The 21709-nt window shown below is 34.3% G+C and overlaps 1 protein-coding gene across 1 annotated transcript in view; it reads left to right on the top strand.

Annotated features, from left to right (window-relative positions):
• The window catches only part of LOC128641573 (cytoplasmic phosphatidylinositol transfer protein 1), a 333217-nt gene that overhangs the window by 302235 nt on the left and 9273 nt on the right, over positions 1-21709 (top strand). Inside the window, exons 5-7 of the mRNA XM_053694112.1 lie at positions 1994-2065; positions 15259-15354; positions 16317-16472. Of these exons, the coding sequence (XP_053550087.1) occupies positions 1994-2065; positions 15259-15354; positions 16317-16472 (324 nt within the window). The remainder of the gene's footprint in view (positions 1-1993; positions 2066-15258; positions 15355-16316; positions 16473-21709) is intronic.

The raw sequence follows: 21709 nt of genomic DNA, 5'->3' as shown, positions 1-21709 counted from the left end.
GCTACCAGACCATGTGCAGAATTATATAACATTATTTTGTAGTTTTACTGCCCCTTTAATTTCCTTTTAATTTTAGATACTTTATATACGGCTCATATTCTCTCACTGTAATTGCTCACTATAACTTTAATTAATTAGCTCTTCCTGCAGTATTGCACAAGTTTGCCTACATTATAATACTGAACACACTCATTTTTCCTTATTGTTTGTCTATATTATAATACTTAAAGGGACACTTAAGTCAAAATACATTTTTATGATTCAGACAGAGCATGCAGTATTAAGACACTTTCCAATTTACTTCCCTTATCAAATTTTTATATTCACACTTTGAGGCACCAGTTCCTACTGGGCATGTGCACAAGCTCACATGGTATATGTATACTAGTCTGTGATTGGCTGATGCCTGTCACATGATAGAGGGGTCAAAAAATGGAAGAAAAAATAAATTCGGAAGAAAAAAAAATCTGCTCATTTAAAATTCAGAGTAGATGTTTTTGCCTTGTCTTTTTATTATGCACGTGTTAAATATGCAAGTCTACTGCATTTAGTGGTCCTTGAACACTCAAATTTGTTTCCTTATTTCCAAGGGTTGAAAAATATCACTATAGTTTTCTACTCCTGAGTTCAAATTTACTAGCCCAGAGGGAAAAAGTTACTAGTCCACTCATTGTTAAAGATAACAAAAAGCCAATTTTCGAAATCATTCACTGCATTTTCTAAGTCGTCAAGTGGACCACTGTAAATTGCAAGCCCTAATATATATATATGTATATATATATATATATATATATATATATATATATATATATATATATATATATATATATATATATACAGGTAGCCCTCAGTTTACGCCGGGGTTAGGTTCCAGAAGGAATGGTTGTAAATCGAAACCGTTGTAAATTGAAACCCAGTTTATAATGTAAGTCAATGGGAAGTGAGGGAGATAGGTTCCAGGCCCCTCTCAAAATTGTCATAAGTAACATCTAATACATTATTTTTAAAGCTTTGAGATGAAGACTTTTAAATGCTAAACAGCATTATAAACCTAATAAAATAATCACACAACACAGATTTCACTTGCATTTTTCTGCAAACAATTCTTTCTATGCATTCCAATCTGGACTGATTTATAGACAGGAAGATCTTGTTAATTTAAAATCTGCTCGATAGCTCATGTCTAGTTAAACTGATTCATTTCAGCTTGCTTGGCTTTGCTGCAAAACAAGCAGGCAGCTCCACCTACTGGCTATTTTAATAAATGCACTGCTTCTCAATGCTTTTCAATAGCAGTCACATGACTGGAAAAAAAAGTTGTTATTCTGAAAAGGTGTAAATTGAACCGTTGTAAAACGAGGGCCACCTGTATATATATATAAAAATAAATAAATATATATAGCAACCAAATTCGGCGCACTTCAACATAAGATCTCAAAGTTTGTAATAAAAGTCCAAGGGGCCGATTTATCAAGGGCCTTTAGGCTTGCAGAAAACAGCAGTTATGATGCAGCGGTCATCAATCCGCCCGATCCTATATGATCGGGTTGATTGACACCCCCTGCTAGCGGACAATTGGCAGTGGATCTGCAGGGGGTGGCATTGCACAAGCAGTTCACCAGAACTGCTTGTGCAATGTTAAATGCCGACAGCGTATGCTGTCGGCATTCAGCAATGTCTGGCGGACATGATACGCTACAGCATATCATGTCCGCCAGACATTGGTAAATCAGCCCCAAAAGTAAGTTGAGTAGACAGTAATCACACTAAGACGCGTTTTGTGCACATGCGCACTTGTTCACACACACACACATATATATATATATATATATATATATATATATATACTCTCACACTGCCTGCTTATACTAAGTGTAAAAGTCTGAGCCATATTATCCACTTACTATGAACTGAGAAACATGTTTCTGAATGAACAACCACAAAAAAATGTGTCTGGTGAAAATTTAATTGGACTTTTCTCTCCTATCAACAGTGCTCTTTCCTTCCAAAATTTTCCATTCATATTGAGACAAGATATGCTGATGACTGTGGGGACAATGACAATGTAAGTCAAATCTCTTTTCCTCTTTTATTTTCGATATACAGATTCTTGTTCCATCTTTGCATTAAAGGGACAGAAAGCTTTACTGTTTTGCTGAATTTTATTATTGTTCTACTACTTGCAAAGGAGCTAAACATATTATTTATGTCCGCTCCAGCACAGCAATGCTTTGCAGGCAGGATTTTCTTTCATGATTCAGATGTAATTTTAACCCGTTAACGACTGAGGACGTGCCACTCTGTGGCCCTCTCTGCATTGGCCAGGGATAGTGCCAATCATTGGTGGCGTGGGAGGGTTAGGAGGGAGGGGGGGGTGGCCCATCACTGGAGGAGGGCGGGAGGAGGGCGGGACCGCTATGTCACGCAACAGAAAAGTAAAACAATTGAGCCAAAGCAGCAGTAAGGGGGAAGGAGGGAGGGGGATCCTATGTGGGATCCGTTGTGAGATCCGTTGTTGAAAAGGGATCTGGGAGGGGGAGGTGGGTAGGGTATGGAGGGGGGGCAGCTAAACTACAGATTGTTTTTTTATTAATAAAATTAGCAAAATTTGCATCAAATCAGACAGCTGCCAGTACCTAAGATGGTGGCAAATAGGTAGAGGGGGGAGGTTAGAGAGCTGTTTGGGGAGGGATCAGGGAGATTGGGGGTAAGGGGGGATCCTACACTGCAGAAAATATATTAAATATATATATATATATATATATATATATATATATACACTAGTACTAAAGCCCGTGTACACGGGCCATTTTTTGCACTACAGCGGTCCCACCCCTTGCTCTCTTCCCCCTCTCTTTTGCTCTCTCTTCCCCCCTCTCTTTTGCTTTCTCTCCCCGTCTCTTTTCCTTTCTCTCCCCCCTCTTCTTTGCGCTCTCTCTCCTCTCTTTTGCTCTCTCTCTCCCCTCTTTTGCTCTCTCTCTCCCCTCTTTTGCTCTCTCTCTCCCCTCTTTGGCTCTCTCTCTCCCCTCTTTGGTTCTCTCCCCCCTTTCTTTTGCTCTCTCTCCCCCCTCTTTTGTTCTCTCCCCCCTCTTTTGTTCTCTCTCCTCTTTGGCTCTCTCTCCTCTTTGGCTCTCTCTCTCCCCTCTCTTTGGCTCTCCCCCCTTTTGCTCTCTCCCCCCCCTTTGGCTCTCCCCCCCCTTTGGCTCTCTCCCCCCCCCTTTGGCTCTCTCCCCCCCCCCCCTTTGGCTCTCTCCCCCCCCTCTTTGGCTCTCTCCCCCCCTCTTTTGCTCTCCCCCCCTCTTTGGCTCTCTCCCCCCCCTCTTTGGCTCTCTCCCCCCCTCTTTGGCTCTCTCCCCCCCCTCTTTGGCTCTCTCCCCCCCCCTCCTTGGCTCTCTCTCCCCCCTCTTTGGCTCTCTCCCCCACTCCTTGGCTCTCTCTCCCCCCTCTTTGGCTCTCTCTCCCCCCTCTTTGGCTCTCTCCCCTCTTTTGCTCTCTCTCCTCTTTGGCTCACTCCTCTTTGGCTCTCTTTCCTCTTTGGCTCTCTCTCTCCCCCCTCTTTGGCTCCCCCCCCCCCCCCTTTGGCTCTCTCCCCTCCCCCCTTTGGCTCTCTCCCCGCCCTTTGGCTCTCTCCCCCCCTTTGGCTCTCTCCCCCCCTCTTTGGCCCTTCCCCCCCCCCTCTTTGGCCCTTCTGCCCCCCTCTTTGGCCCTTCTCCCGCCCTCTCCTGTTCCCTCTCTGGCTCTGTCTTAATTGAAAGCAGTTGCCTCTCTGGCCACGCCCCATCGTGGCACCCGCCCGGCCACGCCCCATTACGACGACCCCCGCCTGGCCACGCCCCTCACCGTGCCCGACCACGCCCCCATCACGACGCTCCCGTCTGCCACGCTCCCTGACACTCCGCTTCAGCCTTGCTCTGTGCTGAGTGTCAGGATCCAAACGGCCAGGTATGTTTGTTATGTGCAGTCTCTACTGCGCATGACTGCATCTGACAAACATACTTGGCCATTTATTATATAGGATATATATATATATATATATAAACCACTCTGGTCTAGTAGCAGGAGCGAGCTACATTCAGTTTAATGGCACGACCGGGCATGCTGTGACCAGACAGTGTTGCCGCCATGCGCTGAGGAAAAGCCAGACCCGCTCAGTAAAGCAATGAGCGGCGTTCTGGAAAAATTTACTTTGAAATAAAAGTTCTCTGCAATACTTTAATGTATAAATCTACCACTAAGCTAGTAGTTTGCAAGTTTACTGCCCCTTTAACGGTAAGAAAATTGAAAAATGGTCTGGTCACTAAGGGGTTAAGCAACTTTATAATTTACTCCTATTATCATTTTTTTTTATTAATTCTTTTGCTATCTTTAATTGAAAAAGCAGGAATGTAAGCTTAGTAGCCAGGCCCATTTTTTGATCAGCACCTGGGTAGCACTACATGACTGGAAACACTGCTGCCATCTAGTGCTCTTGCCAGTATATAACATTCTTGCAAAGCTGCAGCCATAGAGTGACATAGAGCGCTTCAGACACATGCACACTCCTGTGCCTACTTACCTGCTGCTCATGAAAGGATACCTTGCAAACAAAGCAAATTTGAAAACAGAAGTACTTTGGAAACTTTTTTTTAAATACTGTGCTCTCTAAGAATCATCTCCCTTTTAAATAAGATTGGCTACTCATCACAAGTATATTAGAATTATTTTTTATTTCTTTTTTATTTGTATTTATTATTATTATTATTATTATTAATATTATTATTGTAGTTGTATTATGATCATTGTTACCACCTTATACAAGTATGCTATAAATACATAATGAAACAAAACTGAAACACAGTTAAATCTCAAAAGATAGAGGGTCAGATTACGAGTGGAGAGAAAATTAATGCTCCCGCTTGAATGTTAATTGCACTAGAATTAAGATTTTTGCGTCCGTTGGGTTGCGCTTTTATTATGAGTTGAAATCAAACTGTTTTCGCTCTCTTGATAACCCGACAAGCGCAGAGACTTAGAATATCGTGTGCATGTTCACATATTCCCTCATAGAAGTCAATGGAGAAAAAAAAACCCACTCTTGTGCAAACACGATAACCCAACATGAAAATATGAATATTTAATATTCCAATGTTCTATTTATTCATAAATACATATTTCTATATATATTTGATGGTATTTTGGTAACATATATATCTATACCTATATATATATATATGTACACATACACACATGATTATATATAGGTATAGATATATACAGATATTTATAGGAATATCTATTTATAAATACATAGAACTTATTCTGCTATGTGCACAACATTGGAATTTTAAATATTTACAATAAATACATAGTTAAAGCCGTTAATAAAAATGAATATTGCATAAATATGCTTTTTCATGTTTTAATCTACTTAACGACAAAGAGCTCCAATGCACTTCTCTATATGGCTATATATGTGTACATATGTATTTATGTGCTTATATGTGTATATATTTCTGTAAATACATATATATACATATGTACACATATATTGAAATATATATATATCTATACAGTATATATATATATATATATATATATATACACATACATATACATCTTTAGAGATGTATGTGTCTCAATGTTAAAGCCCTTTGCCTGTCTGTTTTTTTTTTTCTAACATCTGAGATCTCCTATATTTGAGTCTTTATAACGTTCGTGTGCAATATTTATTTTTATAATTTTTATTAGATGGTGTTATTATGAGTGTAAGGGTATTTTTTAATGTATTGTTGATGTATTTTTTACACTTTCTTTTTTGCAAAACAGTTAACCAGTTAACTATACTATTTGTCATACACTTATTGTTTATTGGTCATACACGTATTATGTATTTGTCATAAACTTACTATTTATCTATACTCTTTATCATACACTTATTATTAATCTATACCTTTTGTAATACACTTATTATTTATCTATACTCTTTGTCATACACTTATTGTTAATCTATACTATTTGTCATACACGTAATATTTATATATACTATTTGTCATACACTTACTAATTATCTATACTCTTTGTAATACACTTATTATTTATCTATACTATTTGTCATACACGTAATATTTATATATACTATTTGTCATACACTTACTAATTATCTATACTCTTTGTCATACACTTATTATTTAGCTATACTATTTGTCATAAACATATTTAGCTATACTATCTGTCATACACTTATTATTTATCTATACTTTTTGTCATACACTTATTATTTATCTATATTCTTTGTCATAAACATTATTTATTTATACTATTTGTCATAGTAATTTCAATGCGAGAGGAACCCAGTGAACTAATACAGCAATAGGTTATGAATTATAAGTCACTTTTGAACTCAGCGGTTCTAATAACAGGTGCAGTGCAAATGAACGTATTCACAAACAGTATATATGAGCCTCAGCGGGAATAAAAGTAGATATGCGGTAACTCACCAGTCCAGGGGGCGTATATGGCAGCAGGATAATTTAGTCGGAAACCGGGGACTATTCTCACCCATGAAGTGAACGGCACAATTTACCGCTGTGGATCCAATCCGGAACGAGGCTGTGTATATCCACACTAGCCTCAACTTATCCAAGATGATATCCTTCTGACTATCTTCTAGTATACCACTCTGCGTTGAAACCCCGGTGAGACTCCACCTCCGCCAGCTGTGCTCCTCGTCACACGTAGCTCCTCTGTTGAAGCCCGGTGAAACTCCGCCTCCATCAGCTGTGCTTGGCGTGACCCGCAGCTCCTCTATTTGTCATGAAAATGAAAGACTGCACAAGTGCTCCAAAGTGATATATGCAACCGATAGATAAGTTGGTAACTGGAAAGAGTTATATTTAGGAAGAAAAAAGTCCAACTTGATCCGTTTAAAAATAGAACATATTTATTGCTTCATTTAAAAAAGGAAAGAATCACAGCAAATTCTCAGTCGGTGTAGAGGGCGCAGCACTGTACGGCTTACGCGTTTCGGAATAGCTCCGTAGTCATAGTCTACAGCAGTGATTTTTAACCTTTTTTTTGCCGTGGCACACTTTTTTACATTAAAAAATCCTGTGGCACACCACCATCCCAAAATTTAAAAAAAAATCACACATTGTAGCCTAATACAGCATATATATACACATACACACAAACACACACATACTGTATGTATTGTGCTGTTATGCCATGCCTCCTACAAACTACCCCTGCACTGGGAGTAAAAACAAGCAAAGTTTAAAAAATATGTCACACTGTTGTCAGTCTGCCGCGGCACACCTGAGGATCTCTCACGGCACACTAGTGTGCCACGGCACACTGGTTGAAAAACACTGGTCTACAGTGATGTGCCACACACCTGTTTAAAACCACATAAGACAAATGTGATAGGTGTAAAATGTTGAAACCCGCCCTCTTTCTGTAACCAATAAAGAAGCTTCACAGTGATAGGACAGCACTTTTTAATACATATACATAGTTATCGTGAACCTTATCGGAACCTGTTTAAGTAAATATTGTTAACCAAATGACTAGGTGTACAGTAGCAAATTTAACCAAGTTATGCTAAAGAGGTAAGTAATGACCTTGGTGCAAAAAAAAAATACAAAAAAAAATAATATATAAATAAAGTAAATATACATAAGTATGTATGCGTACTTTTAACATACAAAATATTACACATTTAAGTTACTGATTTGTAATTAATGTGGGGACCAAAGGCCAACTGTACCTCTAGGAACTAAGAAAGAAAGGCACACATTAAATATATATAGCCATTCAAAAAAAAAAAAGGGGGGTAAATCATGTATGGAAGTTCAAGGTATTAGAAAGATGTCTCTCCACAATATAGCTACTCATGCACAAAATATGTAGAGATGTAGTAACATCGAGTGAACAGCAAACAAGAACTTTTATAGTCATGGAAATGTTTAAAATGGAGATGAGAACAAGCCAGGATAAATTAACTGAAACAAGCCCAAATAGGAGAAAGGGAAGAGGTCAAATAATTATTAGACATAATGAGTATTGAATAAATATTATTAAGTGCATATATAAAGGTGATTCAATTATGAATCTCAATGATACTACACTTCTAACTAAGGAGCCACGACAATTACAAATGGACTGTTGGACATCCGTATTGCTAATAATTGAAAAGGTGAAAAAGTAAACAACTAATGAAAAAACTAGTAAAAACAAATAAGGGAATAGATGTTATAAGTATTTAAGAAGTCAGTGAGCTGTGGTGTGACTAAAATAAGAGTAAGAGAACCATGACTCATTATTGGGAGTATTATTCCCATAGGTTCATAACATCATATCTGGAGTTCAAACCATCGGGCAAACGTGTGCCCATGGTGAAGATCCAGTATGCTTCACGTCTGGCAAGGAGCTGATTGAGATCGCCCCCCCCCCCCCTGGTGGGTCTGTTCACTTTTTCAATTCCACACCAAGTAAACCCCTTAAGGTCATTATCATGAAAAGTACCAAAATGTTGAACTATAGGGGTAGATGCCCTTTTGGTAGTGAATGAAGAAAGATGTTCCCTAATTCGTGTGTTAAGGTCACGTGAGGTGAGTCCTATATACTGAATCTTGCACAATGTGCATTCAATAAGATATACAGCTGACTCTGTCTTGCAGTTCATACACGCATTGATCCTGTAGCTCTTGTTACTAACCACACTGGTGTTGTCCTGTTACACTGTGGGCTTGGCATAACAAAGCTTCTTGATTGGTTACAGAAAGAGGGCAGGTTTCAACATTTTACACCTATCACATTTGTCTTATGTGGTTTTAAACAGGTGTGTGGCACATCACTGTAGGCTATGACTAAGGAGCTATTCCGAAACGCGTAAGCCGTACAGTGCTGCGCCCTCTACACCGATTGAGAATTTGCTGTGATTCTTTCCTTTTTTAAATGAAGCAATAAAGATGTTCTATTTTTAAACGAATCAAGTTGGACTTTTTTCTTCCTAAATCTACTATTTGTCATACACTTATTATTTATCTATAATATTTTCCATACACTTATTTTTATTTATACTATTTGTTATACACTTACTATTTATCTATACTCTTTGCCATACACTTATTATTTATCTATACTACTTATCATACACTTATTATTTATCTATACTATTTGTTATACATGTAATATTTATCTATACTATTTGTCATACACTTATTATTTATCGATACTCTTTGTCATACACTTATTATTTATCTATACTCTTTGTCATACACTTATTATTTATCTATTCTACTTATACACTTATTATTTATCTATACTATTTGTCATAGACTTATTATTATTTATCTATACTCTTTGTTATACACGTATTATTGATCTATACTCTTTGTCATACACTTATTATTTATCTATACTATTTGTCATACACATAATATTTATCTATACTATTTGTCATACATTTACTATTTATCTATACTATTTGTCATACACATAATAATTATCTAAACTCTTTGGCATACACATTATTTACCTATACTACTTTTCATACACATTACTTATCTATACTATTTATCTATACTCTTTGCCATACACTTATTATTTATCTATACTACTTATCATACACTTATTATTTATCTATACTATTTGTCATACACGTAATATTTATCTATACTATTTGTTATACACTTATTATTTATCGATACTCTTTGTCATACGCATATTATTTATCTATACTATTTGTCATACACTTATTATTTATCTATACTATTTGTCATAGACTTATTATTATTTATCAATACTCTTTGTTATACACTTATTATTGATCTATACTCTTTGTCATACACTTATTATTTATCTATACTTTTTGTCATACACTTATTATTTATCTATATTATTTGTTATGAAGTTATTATTTATCTATACTCTTTGTCATACACTTATTATTTATCTATACTATTTGTCGTACCGATAATATTTATCTTTACTATTTGTCATAAACTTATTATTTATCTATACTATTTGTTATACACTTATTAATTATTTGTCATACACTTATGAATTATTTATACTATTTGTCATACACATATTATTTATCTATACTTTTTGTCATACACATAATATTTATCTATGCTCTTTGTCATACACTTATTATTTATCGTTACTATTTGTCATACACATATTATTTATCTATACTATTTGTCATACACGTATTATTTATCTATTCTTTTTGTCATACAACTATTATTTATCTACAGTATACTGTGTCATACACTTATCACTTATCTATACTATTTGTCATACACTGAATATTTATCTATACTATTTGTCATACACTTATTATTTATCTATACTCTTTGTCATACACATTATTTATCTATACTACTTGTCATACACATTATTTATCTATACTATTTGTCATACATTTATTATTTATCTATACTATTTCTCATACACATATTATTTATCTATACTATTTGTCATAGACTCATTATTTATCTATACTCTTTGTCATACACTTATTATTTATCTGTACTATTTGTCATACACTTATTATTCCTCTATACAATTTGTCATACACTTATTATTTATCTATACTATTTATCCTACACTTATTATGTATCTATTCTATTTGTCATACACTAATTTATTATCTATAATCTTTGTCATACACTTATACTTTATGCATACTCTTTGTTATACACTTATTATTTATTTATACTCTTTGTCATACACATTATTTATCTATACTATTTGTCATACACTTATTATTTATCTATACTATTTCTCATACACATATTATTTATCTAGCTATTTTTCATAGACTCATTATTTATCTATACTATTTATCCTACACTTATTATGTATCTATTCTATTTGTCATACACTAATTTATTATCTATAATCTTTGTCATACACTTGCATACTCTTTGTTATACACTTATTATTTATTTATACTCTTTGTCATACACATTATTTATCTATACTATTTGTCATACACTTATTATTTATCTATACTCTTTGTCATACACATTATTTATCTATACTATTTGTCATACACTTATTATTTATCTATACTCTTTGTCATACACATTATTTATCTATACTTCTTGTCATACACATTATTTATCTATACTATTTGTCATACACTTATTATTTATCTATACTATTTCTCATACACATATTATTTATCTAGCTATTTTTCATAGACTCATTATTTATCTATACTCTTTGTCATACACTTATTATTTATCTATACTATTTGTCATACAGATAATATTTATTTATAATATTTGTCATACACTTAATGTTTATCTATACTATTTGTCATAAACTTACTATTTATCTATACTATTTGTCATATACATTATTTATCTATACTACTTGTCATACACATTATTTATCTATACTATTTGTTATACACATATTATTTATCTATACGATTTCTCATACACTTATTATTTATCTATACTATTTGTCATACACTTATTATTATTTATCTATACTATTTGTCATAGACTTATTATTATTTATTGATACTCTTTGTTATACACGTATTATTGATCTATACTCTTTGTCATAGACTTATTATTGATCTATACTATTTGTCATACACTTATTATTTATCTATACTATTTGTCATACACTTATTATTTATCTATACTATTTGTCATACATTTATCATTATTTATCTATACTCTTTGTCATACACTTATTATTTATCTGTACTATTTGTCAGACACTTATTATTCCTCTATACAATTTGTCATACACTTATTATTTATCTATACTATTTATCCTACACTTATTATGTATCTATTCTATTTGTCATACACTTATTATTTATCTATACTATTTATCCTACACTTATTATTTATCTATTCTATTTGTCATACGCTAATTTATTATCTATAATCTTTGTCATACACTTATACTTTATGCATACTCTTTGTTATACACTTATTATTTATTTATACTCTTTGTCATACACATTATTTATCTATACTATTTGTCATACACTTATTATTTATCTATACTATTTGTCATACATTTATCATTATTTATCTATACTCTTTGTCATACACTTATTATTTATCTGTACTATTTGTCAGACACTTATTATTCCTCTATACAATTTGTCATACACTTATTATTTATCTATACTATTTATCCTACACTTATTATTTATCTATTCTATTTGTCATACGCTAATTTATTATCTATAATCTTTGTCATACACTTATACTTTATGCATACTCTTTGTTATACACTTATTATTTATTTATACTCTTTGTCATACACGTTATTTATCTATACTATTTGTCATACACTTATTATTTATCTATACTCTTTGTCATACACTTATTATTTATCTATACTCTTTGTCATACACATTATTTATCTATACTACTTGTCATACACATTATTTATCTATACTCTTTGTCATACACTTATTATTTATCTATACTATTTGTCATACAGATAATATTTATTTATAATATTTGTCATACACTTAATGTTTATCTATACTATTTGTCATACACTTACTATTTATCTATACTATTTGTCATACACATTATTTATCTATACTATTTTTCATACTCATCATATTTATCTATATTCTCATATACATTATTTATCTATACTACTTGTCATACACATTATTTATCTATACTATTTGTCATACACATATTATTTATCTATACGATTTGTCATACACTTATTATTTATCTATACTATTTGTCATACACTTATTATTATTTATCTATACTATTTGTCATAGACTTATTATTATTTATTGATACTCTTTGTTATACACTTATTATTGATCTATACTCTTTGTCATAGACTTATTATTTATCTATACTATTTGTCATACACTTATTATTTATCTATACTATTTGTCATACACTTATCCTTATTTATCTATACTCTTTGCTATACACTTATTATTTATCTATACTATTTGTTATACACTTATTATTTATTTATACTCTTTGTCAAATACTTATTTATCTATACTCTTTGTCATACACTTATTATTTATTTATACTACTGTATTTGTCATAAACTTATTATTTATCTATATTATTTGTTATGAAGCTATTATTTATCTATACTTTGTACTCTGTGATTAACTGGTTTCTAAGCCTCTGTAGACTGCCCCCTTATCTCAGTTCTTTTGACAAACATGCATTTTAACCAATCAGTGCTGACTCTTAAATAACTCCACGGGAGTGAGCACAATGTTATATATATATATATATATATATATATGGCACCCATGAACTAGCAGTGTCTAACTGTCAAAAACTGTCAAAATGCACTGAGATAAGAGGCATTTCAACAGTTTAGAAATTTAGCATATGAGCCTACCTAGGTTTAGCTTTCCACAAAGAATACCAAGAGAGCAAAGCAAATTTGATGATAAAAGTAAATTGGAAAGTTGTTTAAAATTGCAAACCCTATTGGAATTATGAAAGTTAAATTTGGACTAGACTGTCCCTTTTACTAGAAAGTAGAATAAATAATGTATTATCTATGGGGGGTTTTGTGTTTTTTTTTGCTTAATTAAACATCTTATGTAGGATTTCATTTGGGGTTAAAAGGGCTAGAAATCTTTGCTAAATTGTATGAAAATAAAACAAATTATTTGATATATCACTATTTAAAGTTTTAAATCCAGTTACTTGTATTTAAAAATGAAACTTCTAAATATGTAATTTTCATACTTTTATTTTTATTACCGCTCCAATAGCCGCCCATAAAGAAGGCCGAACTAGAGAATAAAGCATAATTTATGATCTTCCAATAGCGCAACAGTATTGCTCATGTAATTTGAATATTTATAATGTACTATATCATTAAAGTTTGCATCCGCAGTACATTGTAATGGCAATCGCATGCGCACTTCTTCATAAATGACCCGGATGCCACTTTTAATGTTCTATTACCACGCATGCGCATATGCTTTCATACCTTGCTGTTAAACACAGCATAAATTTACTTCCTGTATTAAGTTACTTACATTTTCTAAGGGGTCAAAAAAGCAAACCAAAGCAAGATTGTAAGCAATAGCTAAGTGGATGTTACTAGCGTTAATAATTAACATCCTTACTATTGCTTACAATACGTCACCATCCACATGGTTGGTGACGTGCCGCAGGAGAGAGGACAGAGGAAAATGCACTCAGACAACCATTCTAATGTGCATGCGGGCCACCATGATGTTTCTACCTATGTAGAACATTGTTATAGGGTCTGCTTAATAACCATAGTGGGTTTGGCAAAATCAGCATTTTGGAAGACAAATTACAGGAAAACTATCAGAAACATTTAATAAGTACCAATTGCGAATATCTTTTATATATAATGAAGTTTTAAAACAGATTAAAATATTTTTTGGGTTTCCTATCCCTTTAATGGTCCTATAAACAATCAATAGATTTACAGGTTATTCTGATCTTATGGATAAAAGTTATTTATTCATTTTGATGTAGATCAGTTTGCAAGGGTCACATTACTCTTTAAATAAATAATATTTAGTTCAATATGCTGTGATAAGTAGAAATTATTGAGGAGCTGTATCAATTTCACATGTAACCACATAAAACATAATTTCTTTACTTTCTAGTAGCTTAATAATTTTATAAAATTGTATTAAATGCTTCATAGTAATATTTGGTTGTGAGTCAACTAGTGATGTATGCATTGAAATGTTGTGAATTAATATATATTGGGGAGAACTCATTAAAGGTAAAAGAATGCATTGGACAACACAAGTTAACAACTTGTAGCACAAAATGTTAATGATTTTAGAGAGAATTAATAGAAAGAGGTGGTAAAAACATAGGGATCGTATTATGTAAAGCTAAATGGATACATTGATTAGACTCTCTCTTCCCAAGGTGATTGAATCGGGAATACGACTATAAACAATTTATATAACATAATTCATTTTGCTGTAGCAGTAAAATATTGATTTTCTGAAGGCTCTAATCATTTATTTGAATAATTACTGATAGAGGGTGGAGCCTTGAATTATTTATAGTCGGCTTTGTTTGCTTTATTTGTAAAGCCTGATTAAGGGACAGGTTCCCCAAAATGATGTGAAGAATAAACAAACATTGGCAACATATTTAAATGAGTGTAGTCCTCATATTTTTTCTTAAATTTTATCTTAAATATTTGGGTTCTTGTCATAGAAGAGAAGTGTGCATGTTCAGTTATAACATGTGTATGTGCAGAAATTTAAAATGGCCGTTATTTTTACAGGTATTTGATACATGTCATTCAGATGAACCTCATGAAGTCACTCATCTGGACATTGCTTTTGATGATATTCCAGAACGATATTACAAGAGCGTAGAGGTAAGGCAGAAGCTCAAAGAACGTGTTTCATATCTTTTTATTTGTTCTAATTTCATTCATACATTTATTTTTATTTTTATTTTTATTTAATACTGTACAGCAGGATTGCTCAAATCCAGTCCTCATGATCTGTCTGCAGGTCTGGTTGTAGGATAATCACTGCCAATGTTAAGGTTGAGCCTTCATTAGGGATATTTACCCTTCTTTTGTGTGCTTTCTTCTATGGGTTTTCTGTAGTTGTGTTAAGGTCATCACTAGCACTGGTTATTTTAAGACCACAGACTACATCAAGGTACCAATACATGGAATTAAACAAACCATTCATCCAGGCATCACACTGTTATTGTTAGCTTCAGTGTCCATGCACAGAATTAAGTAGAAGTCCACACATTGCGTTCTCACCATTACTCAACCTAGCACTATAAACGCCCAGAAAATATCCCCCTCTGGTGTTTAGAATTTCTAGTACTCCATTTATGGTTCCTTACTGGTTCCCTGCCTGTTTTCCTGTTTTTGTTTTTGCTGGCTCACTTATTTGTTTTTTTTGTCTTTTGCTCCTTGGGCTATCCCTTTTGGTTTCAACACATTCACATACTGATTCTTTGGCTTGACCATTTATAGCTTTCTGAGTTTCTACTCAACCAGAACCAGAGCCTACACTCTCTCTACTAGAGCTGTGCTATTTCAGGTTTCCCTTGGCAGAGTCTTATGTGAGGGTGTGCCTGTGGCCATGGGTTCCAGAATGTTCTTCTGTTATTGAATTGTGTGTATGCACAAGAATATTTTTAGAAAAAAGTATTTATTGTTTATGGCTATATTGATTATCTATCTACATGTTGGTCAGCTATAGAGAAGCAACATTTCATGGGTTAAAGCTATAACTGAATTCAACTACTTTACATATAATATATCATGAGTCAAACAAGCAAATGTCACAATATTCTGTAATTTCCGTTTTGCAGGATCTGCGGAACTTCGCTTCTAGTAAGACAGGCCGAGGGCCCCTTCAGGAGGGTTGGAGGAGCAACATGCAGCCAATCATGTGTTCCTATAAACTAGTGATTGTCAAGTTTGAAGTGTGGGGCCTGCAGACACGAGTAGAGCAGTTTGTACACAAGGTGAGTGTAACATTTTTAATCAAACAATGTATTATTATTCAAAACATATATCTTGTGAAGGTTAAGGTCACTATTTTATCATTTATTTGAGCAATTTTGTATTAATAAAAAAAAAGTGAATACACTATCTGCATTTTTATTGTTCATCATTATGAAATATTAATAAAAAGACTGCAGCTCGTTATTGCTGTTTCACATTTATTTTATAAACATCTCTTGCTTTGGTGCAAAAATGGTTTTGTCCCAGGGTCCCTAGAAAGGCCAAAAACCTAAATCTGTAACAAAAGTTTTCAAAATGCTGCAAATCAAATAGCAGATTTAGGCACACACATACGTAAGGTTGATGTATATGTGTGTGTGCATGAGTGCCAGTGTATATGTAAAACACTCAAACTGTGTGATATGTGTGTGTGTGTATGTGTATGTATATATATATATATATATACAGTGGATATAAAAAGTCTACACACCCCTGTTAAAATATCAGGTTTCTGTGATGTAAAAAAATGAGACAAAGATAAATCATTTCAGAACTTTTTCCACCTTTAATGTAACCTATAAACTGTACAACTCAATTGAAAAACAAACTGAAATCTTTTAGGTAAAGGGAAATAAAAATTTAAAACTAAAATAATATGGTTGCATAAGTGTGAACACCCTTAAACTGATACTTTTGATTTTATTACAGCACTCAGTCTTTTTGGGTATGAGTTTTTCAGCATGGCACATCTTGACTTGGCAAGATTTGCCCATTCTTCTTTGCAAAAACACTCTAAATCTGTCAGAATGCGAGGGTATCTCCTGTGCACAGCCCTCTTCAGATTACCCCACAGATTTTGAATTGGATTCAGGTCTGGGCTCAGGCTGGGCCATCCCAAAACTTTAATCTTCTTCTGGTGAAGCCATTCCTTTGTTGATTTGGATGTATGCTTTGGGTCGTTGTCATGCTGAAAGATGAAGTTCCTCTTCATGTTCAGCTTTCTAGCAGAAGCCTGAAGGTTTTGTGCCAATATTGTCTGGTATTTGGAACTCTTCATTATTCCCTCTACCTTCACTAAGGCCCCAGTTCCAGCTGAAGAAAAACAGCCCCAAAGCATGATGCTGACACCACCATGCTTCACTGTGGGTATGGTGTTCTTTTGGTGATATGCAGTGTTGTTTTTGCGCCAAACATATCTTTTGGAATTATGGCCAAAAAGTTCAACTTTGGTTTCATCAGACCAGAGCTCCTTTTGCAACATGCTTTTGGGAAACTTCAGATGTGTTTTCGCAAAATTTAGCAGGGCTTGGATGTTTTTTTTTTTGTAAGAAAAGGCTTCCGTCTTGCCACTCTACCCCATAGCCCAGACATATGAAGAGTACGGGCGATTGTTGTCACATGTACCACACAGCCAGTACTTGCCAGATATTCCTGCAGCTCCTTTAATGTTGCTGTAGGCCTCTTGGTAGCCTCCCAGACCAGTTTTCTTCTCGTCTTTTCATCAATTTTGGAGGGACATCCAGTTCTTGGTAATGTCACTGTTGCACCATATTTTCTCCACTTGATGATGACTGTCTTCACTGTGTTCCATGGTATATCTAATGCCTTGTAAACTCTTTTGTACCCTTCTCCTGACTGATACCTTTTAACAATGAGATCCCTTTGATGTTTTAGAAGCTCTCTGCAGACCATGGCTTTTGTTGTAGGATGCGACTAACAAAATGTCAGGCAAGACCGACTAGAACAGCTGAACTTTATTTAGGGTTAATCAGGGGCACTTTAAATGATGACAGGTGTTTACTGACTCCTATTTAACATGATTTTGAATGTGATTGCTTAATTCTGAACACAGCTACATCCCCAGTTATAAAAGGGTGTTCACACTTATGCAACCATATTATTTTAGTTTTTTAGTTTTATTTCCCTTTACCTAAAAGATTTCAGTTTGTTTTTCAATTGAGTTGCACAGTTTATAGGTCACATTAAAGGTGGAAAAAGTTCTGAAATGATTTATCTTTGTCTCATTTTTTTACATCACAGAAACCTGACATTTTAATAGGGGTGTGTAGACTTTTTATATCCACTGTATATATATATATATATATATATATATATATATATATATATATATACGCATATATATATTTGTGTGTTAACATGTATAGGTAAGATTGTGTAATATATGTATTTGTGTGTGTGTATATGTGTGATAGTATATAGGTAAGATTGTGTTACATATATAAATTTGCGTTAGTGCATGTGTGAACATGTATAGGTAACATTGTGTAATATATATATGTGTGTGTGTGTGCATGTGTGAAAGTGTATATAGATTTTGTAATGTGTATGTATATATAATATATATATATATATATATATATATATATATATTTTATAAATATATATATGTGTGTGTGTGATAGTGTATAGGTAGGATTTTGTAATGTGTATGTATATATGTGTCTATATATATATATACAGTATATATATATATATATATATATATATATATATATATATAAAATAAATCTGTGAAAAACACAAAATTATATATATAGCTGCGCACTCAATGAATGGGATAATAAGTGAACTACTAAGTGCCACAGAAATAATAGAAAATCAAGATAATAGTCAAACAATAAAAAATGAAATAAATAATAATGTCCAAAGACGCTCGTCTACCACAAACAGCGTGGTGAATTAAAACAGCATGTCCGACAAAGCACACCTTACGTCACGGTGTCAGACATGCTGTTTTGATTCACCACGCTGTTTATGGTAGACGAGCGTGTTTGGACATTAGCCCTGCTTAGCGGTTATTCATACCAAACCTTGTTAAAGCCCTGAATTATATTGACTTGGCGATATAACAAAGGAGTTATCGGCTACATCTTCAGCTCTCCTACATGGTCACCTAGTTGGGACATCTTTACTGTTTATATGTACAGGACGCATACCTTACCTCATATTTTTGAGGTCCTATTTTGTGAGTAGCCATTTCTCAGGGGGACTGTGTATCTGTTTTTACTATAAAGCTTATATTAAAACATTCTACACTATGAAGAGCTTTTCTGTGCGCTTGTTTTTTTTTTAGAGTTTTTATATATATATATATATATATATATATATATATAAAGAGAGAGCGATGCACTCAGCTGAGACAGAACAAAAGCTAGAAAAACTTCTGTGCCTGTTCATTTTCAGTGCCACACAGGGTGCATACTCTTTTAGCACACTATGCCCCTTCACAGAGAAAAAATACCCTGTAGCATATCAGTCTGAACCTGCCCAATGACAGTCCAGCGCCGAAATACCAGGCAATTCTTCTCTGAACAAGAGAAACAATAACCCCAGACGATCGTTTCGGCCTTCTGTGGGCCTCGTCAGTGAGGTGCAGTCGCATCTCTCTAAGGGCATGTGTGCAAGGAGTCCACGTCTGGTTTCCCCACGTCTGGGCTAAAAGAAGCTGCACCCAGGTGGTAAATCGCCATAGAACAAGCTAACAATAGTTTTGAGCCAGTTGTTCGTTCCTGTGAGTGTGCTTCTCTCTGTGTGTATTTAGTCTCCCTATGGGAAAAAGGGGAAACCAGACGTGGACTCCTTGCTCAGTGTCCTAAGAGAAATATGGCTACACCTTACTGACGAGGCCCAATGAAGGCCGAAACGATCATCTGGGGTTAATGTGTTCCTTGTTCAGAGAGGAATTGCCTGGTATTTTGACGCTGGACTGACCGTAATAGGCGGGATCAGACGGATATACTACAGGAAAGTTCTTCTCTGTTAAAAGCATTACTGGGCTAAAAGAAGCTGCACCCAGGTGGTAAATCGCCATAGAACAGGCTAACAATAGTATTGAGCCAGTTTGTTCGTTCCTGTGAGTGTGCTTCTCTCTGTGTGTATTTAGTCTCCCTATGGGAAAAAGGGGAAACCATATGTGGACTCCTTGCTCAGTGTGCTTAGAGGAATATGGCTACACCTCACTCACGAGGCCCAATGAAGGCTGAAACGATCGTCTGGGGTTGCTGTGTTCCTTGTTCAGAGAGTAATCGCCTGCTATTTCGGCGCTGGACTGACCTTAATAGGCGGGATCAGACTGATATACTACAGGAAAGTTCTACTCTGTGAAAAGCATTACTGGGCTAAAAGAAGCTGCACCCAGGTGGTAAATTGCCATAGAACAGGCTAACAATAGTATTGAGCCAGTTGTTCGTTCCTGTGAGTGTGCTTCTCTGTGTGTGTGTGTGTGCGCATGTGTGACAGTGTATAGGTAAGATTGTGTAATGTGTGTGTGTGTATATATATATATATATATATATATACAGTATATATATGCCTGTTTGTGTGCATATATATATATATATGTATGTGTATATATATAAAAAAAAATATATATATATATATATATATACACGCACACATATATATATATATATATATATATACACGTATATATGTGTGTGTGTGTGAACGTGTTTACATATATTACACTACAGCTCCAGCTTCTAATTGCCTATGGTTTAGAACTGCCCCTTCTCACCTTTTAATAAACACACACTAAGGAACCGAATTATCAAGCCCCTTGTTTCCGCGCGAGCCTTCAGAATCACTGGAAATAGAAGTTATGAAGCAGCGGTCTAAAGACCGCTGCTCCATAACTCATCCACCTGCTCTGAAGCAGCGGTCCGAAATCAACCCGATCGAATACGATCGGGTTGATTGACACCCCCTGCTAGCGGCTGATTGGCCGCAAATCTGCAGGGGGCGGCATTGCACAAGCAGTTCACAGGAACTGCTTGTGCAATGATAAATGCCAACAGCGTATGCGGCGGACATGATAAGCTACATTGCTCGCACTATTATTATTATTATTATTGGTTATTTGTAGAGCGCCAACAGATTCCGCAGCGCTAGCACTATGATAAATTGGCCCCTAAATTTATAATCACTTTTCCCTATTTAGGAAAGAAAAGTTGATACAATAAAATCAGAAGTAAATATTATTAAAATGATATGACATTTGGAAACAAACTTTCAGTAACTTTTAAACAGTTTAAATGATTGACTCTCTAGTATTAAACAATTCTAAAAGGAATAATGTACAATATTATTACAATAAACGGTTCTATTTAATTGCTGTTCTATTCCAGCTGTCAGTCACACTTTTATAATGCTTGTTGGCAATGAACATGTTTTTCTATGATGTATTCTATTATTGAGCATGAGCTAGTCTGCACTGTAAGGGCTCAAACAGCTTTGT

The sequence above is a fragment of the Bombina bombina genome, chromosome 11 (genome assembly GCF_027579735.1).
Source record: "Bombina bombina isolate aBomBom1 chromosome 11, aBomBom1.pri, whole genome shotgun sequence".
Taxonomy (NCBI): domain Eukaryota; kingdom Metazoa; phylum Chordata; class Amphibia; order Anura; family Bombinatoridae; genus Bombina; species Bombina bombina.
The sequence above is the reverse complement of the archived record's forward strand: the minus strand, read 5'-3'. Positions and strand labels throughout refer to the sequence as shown.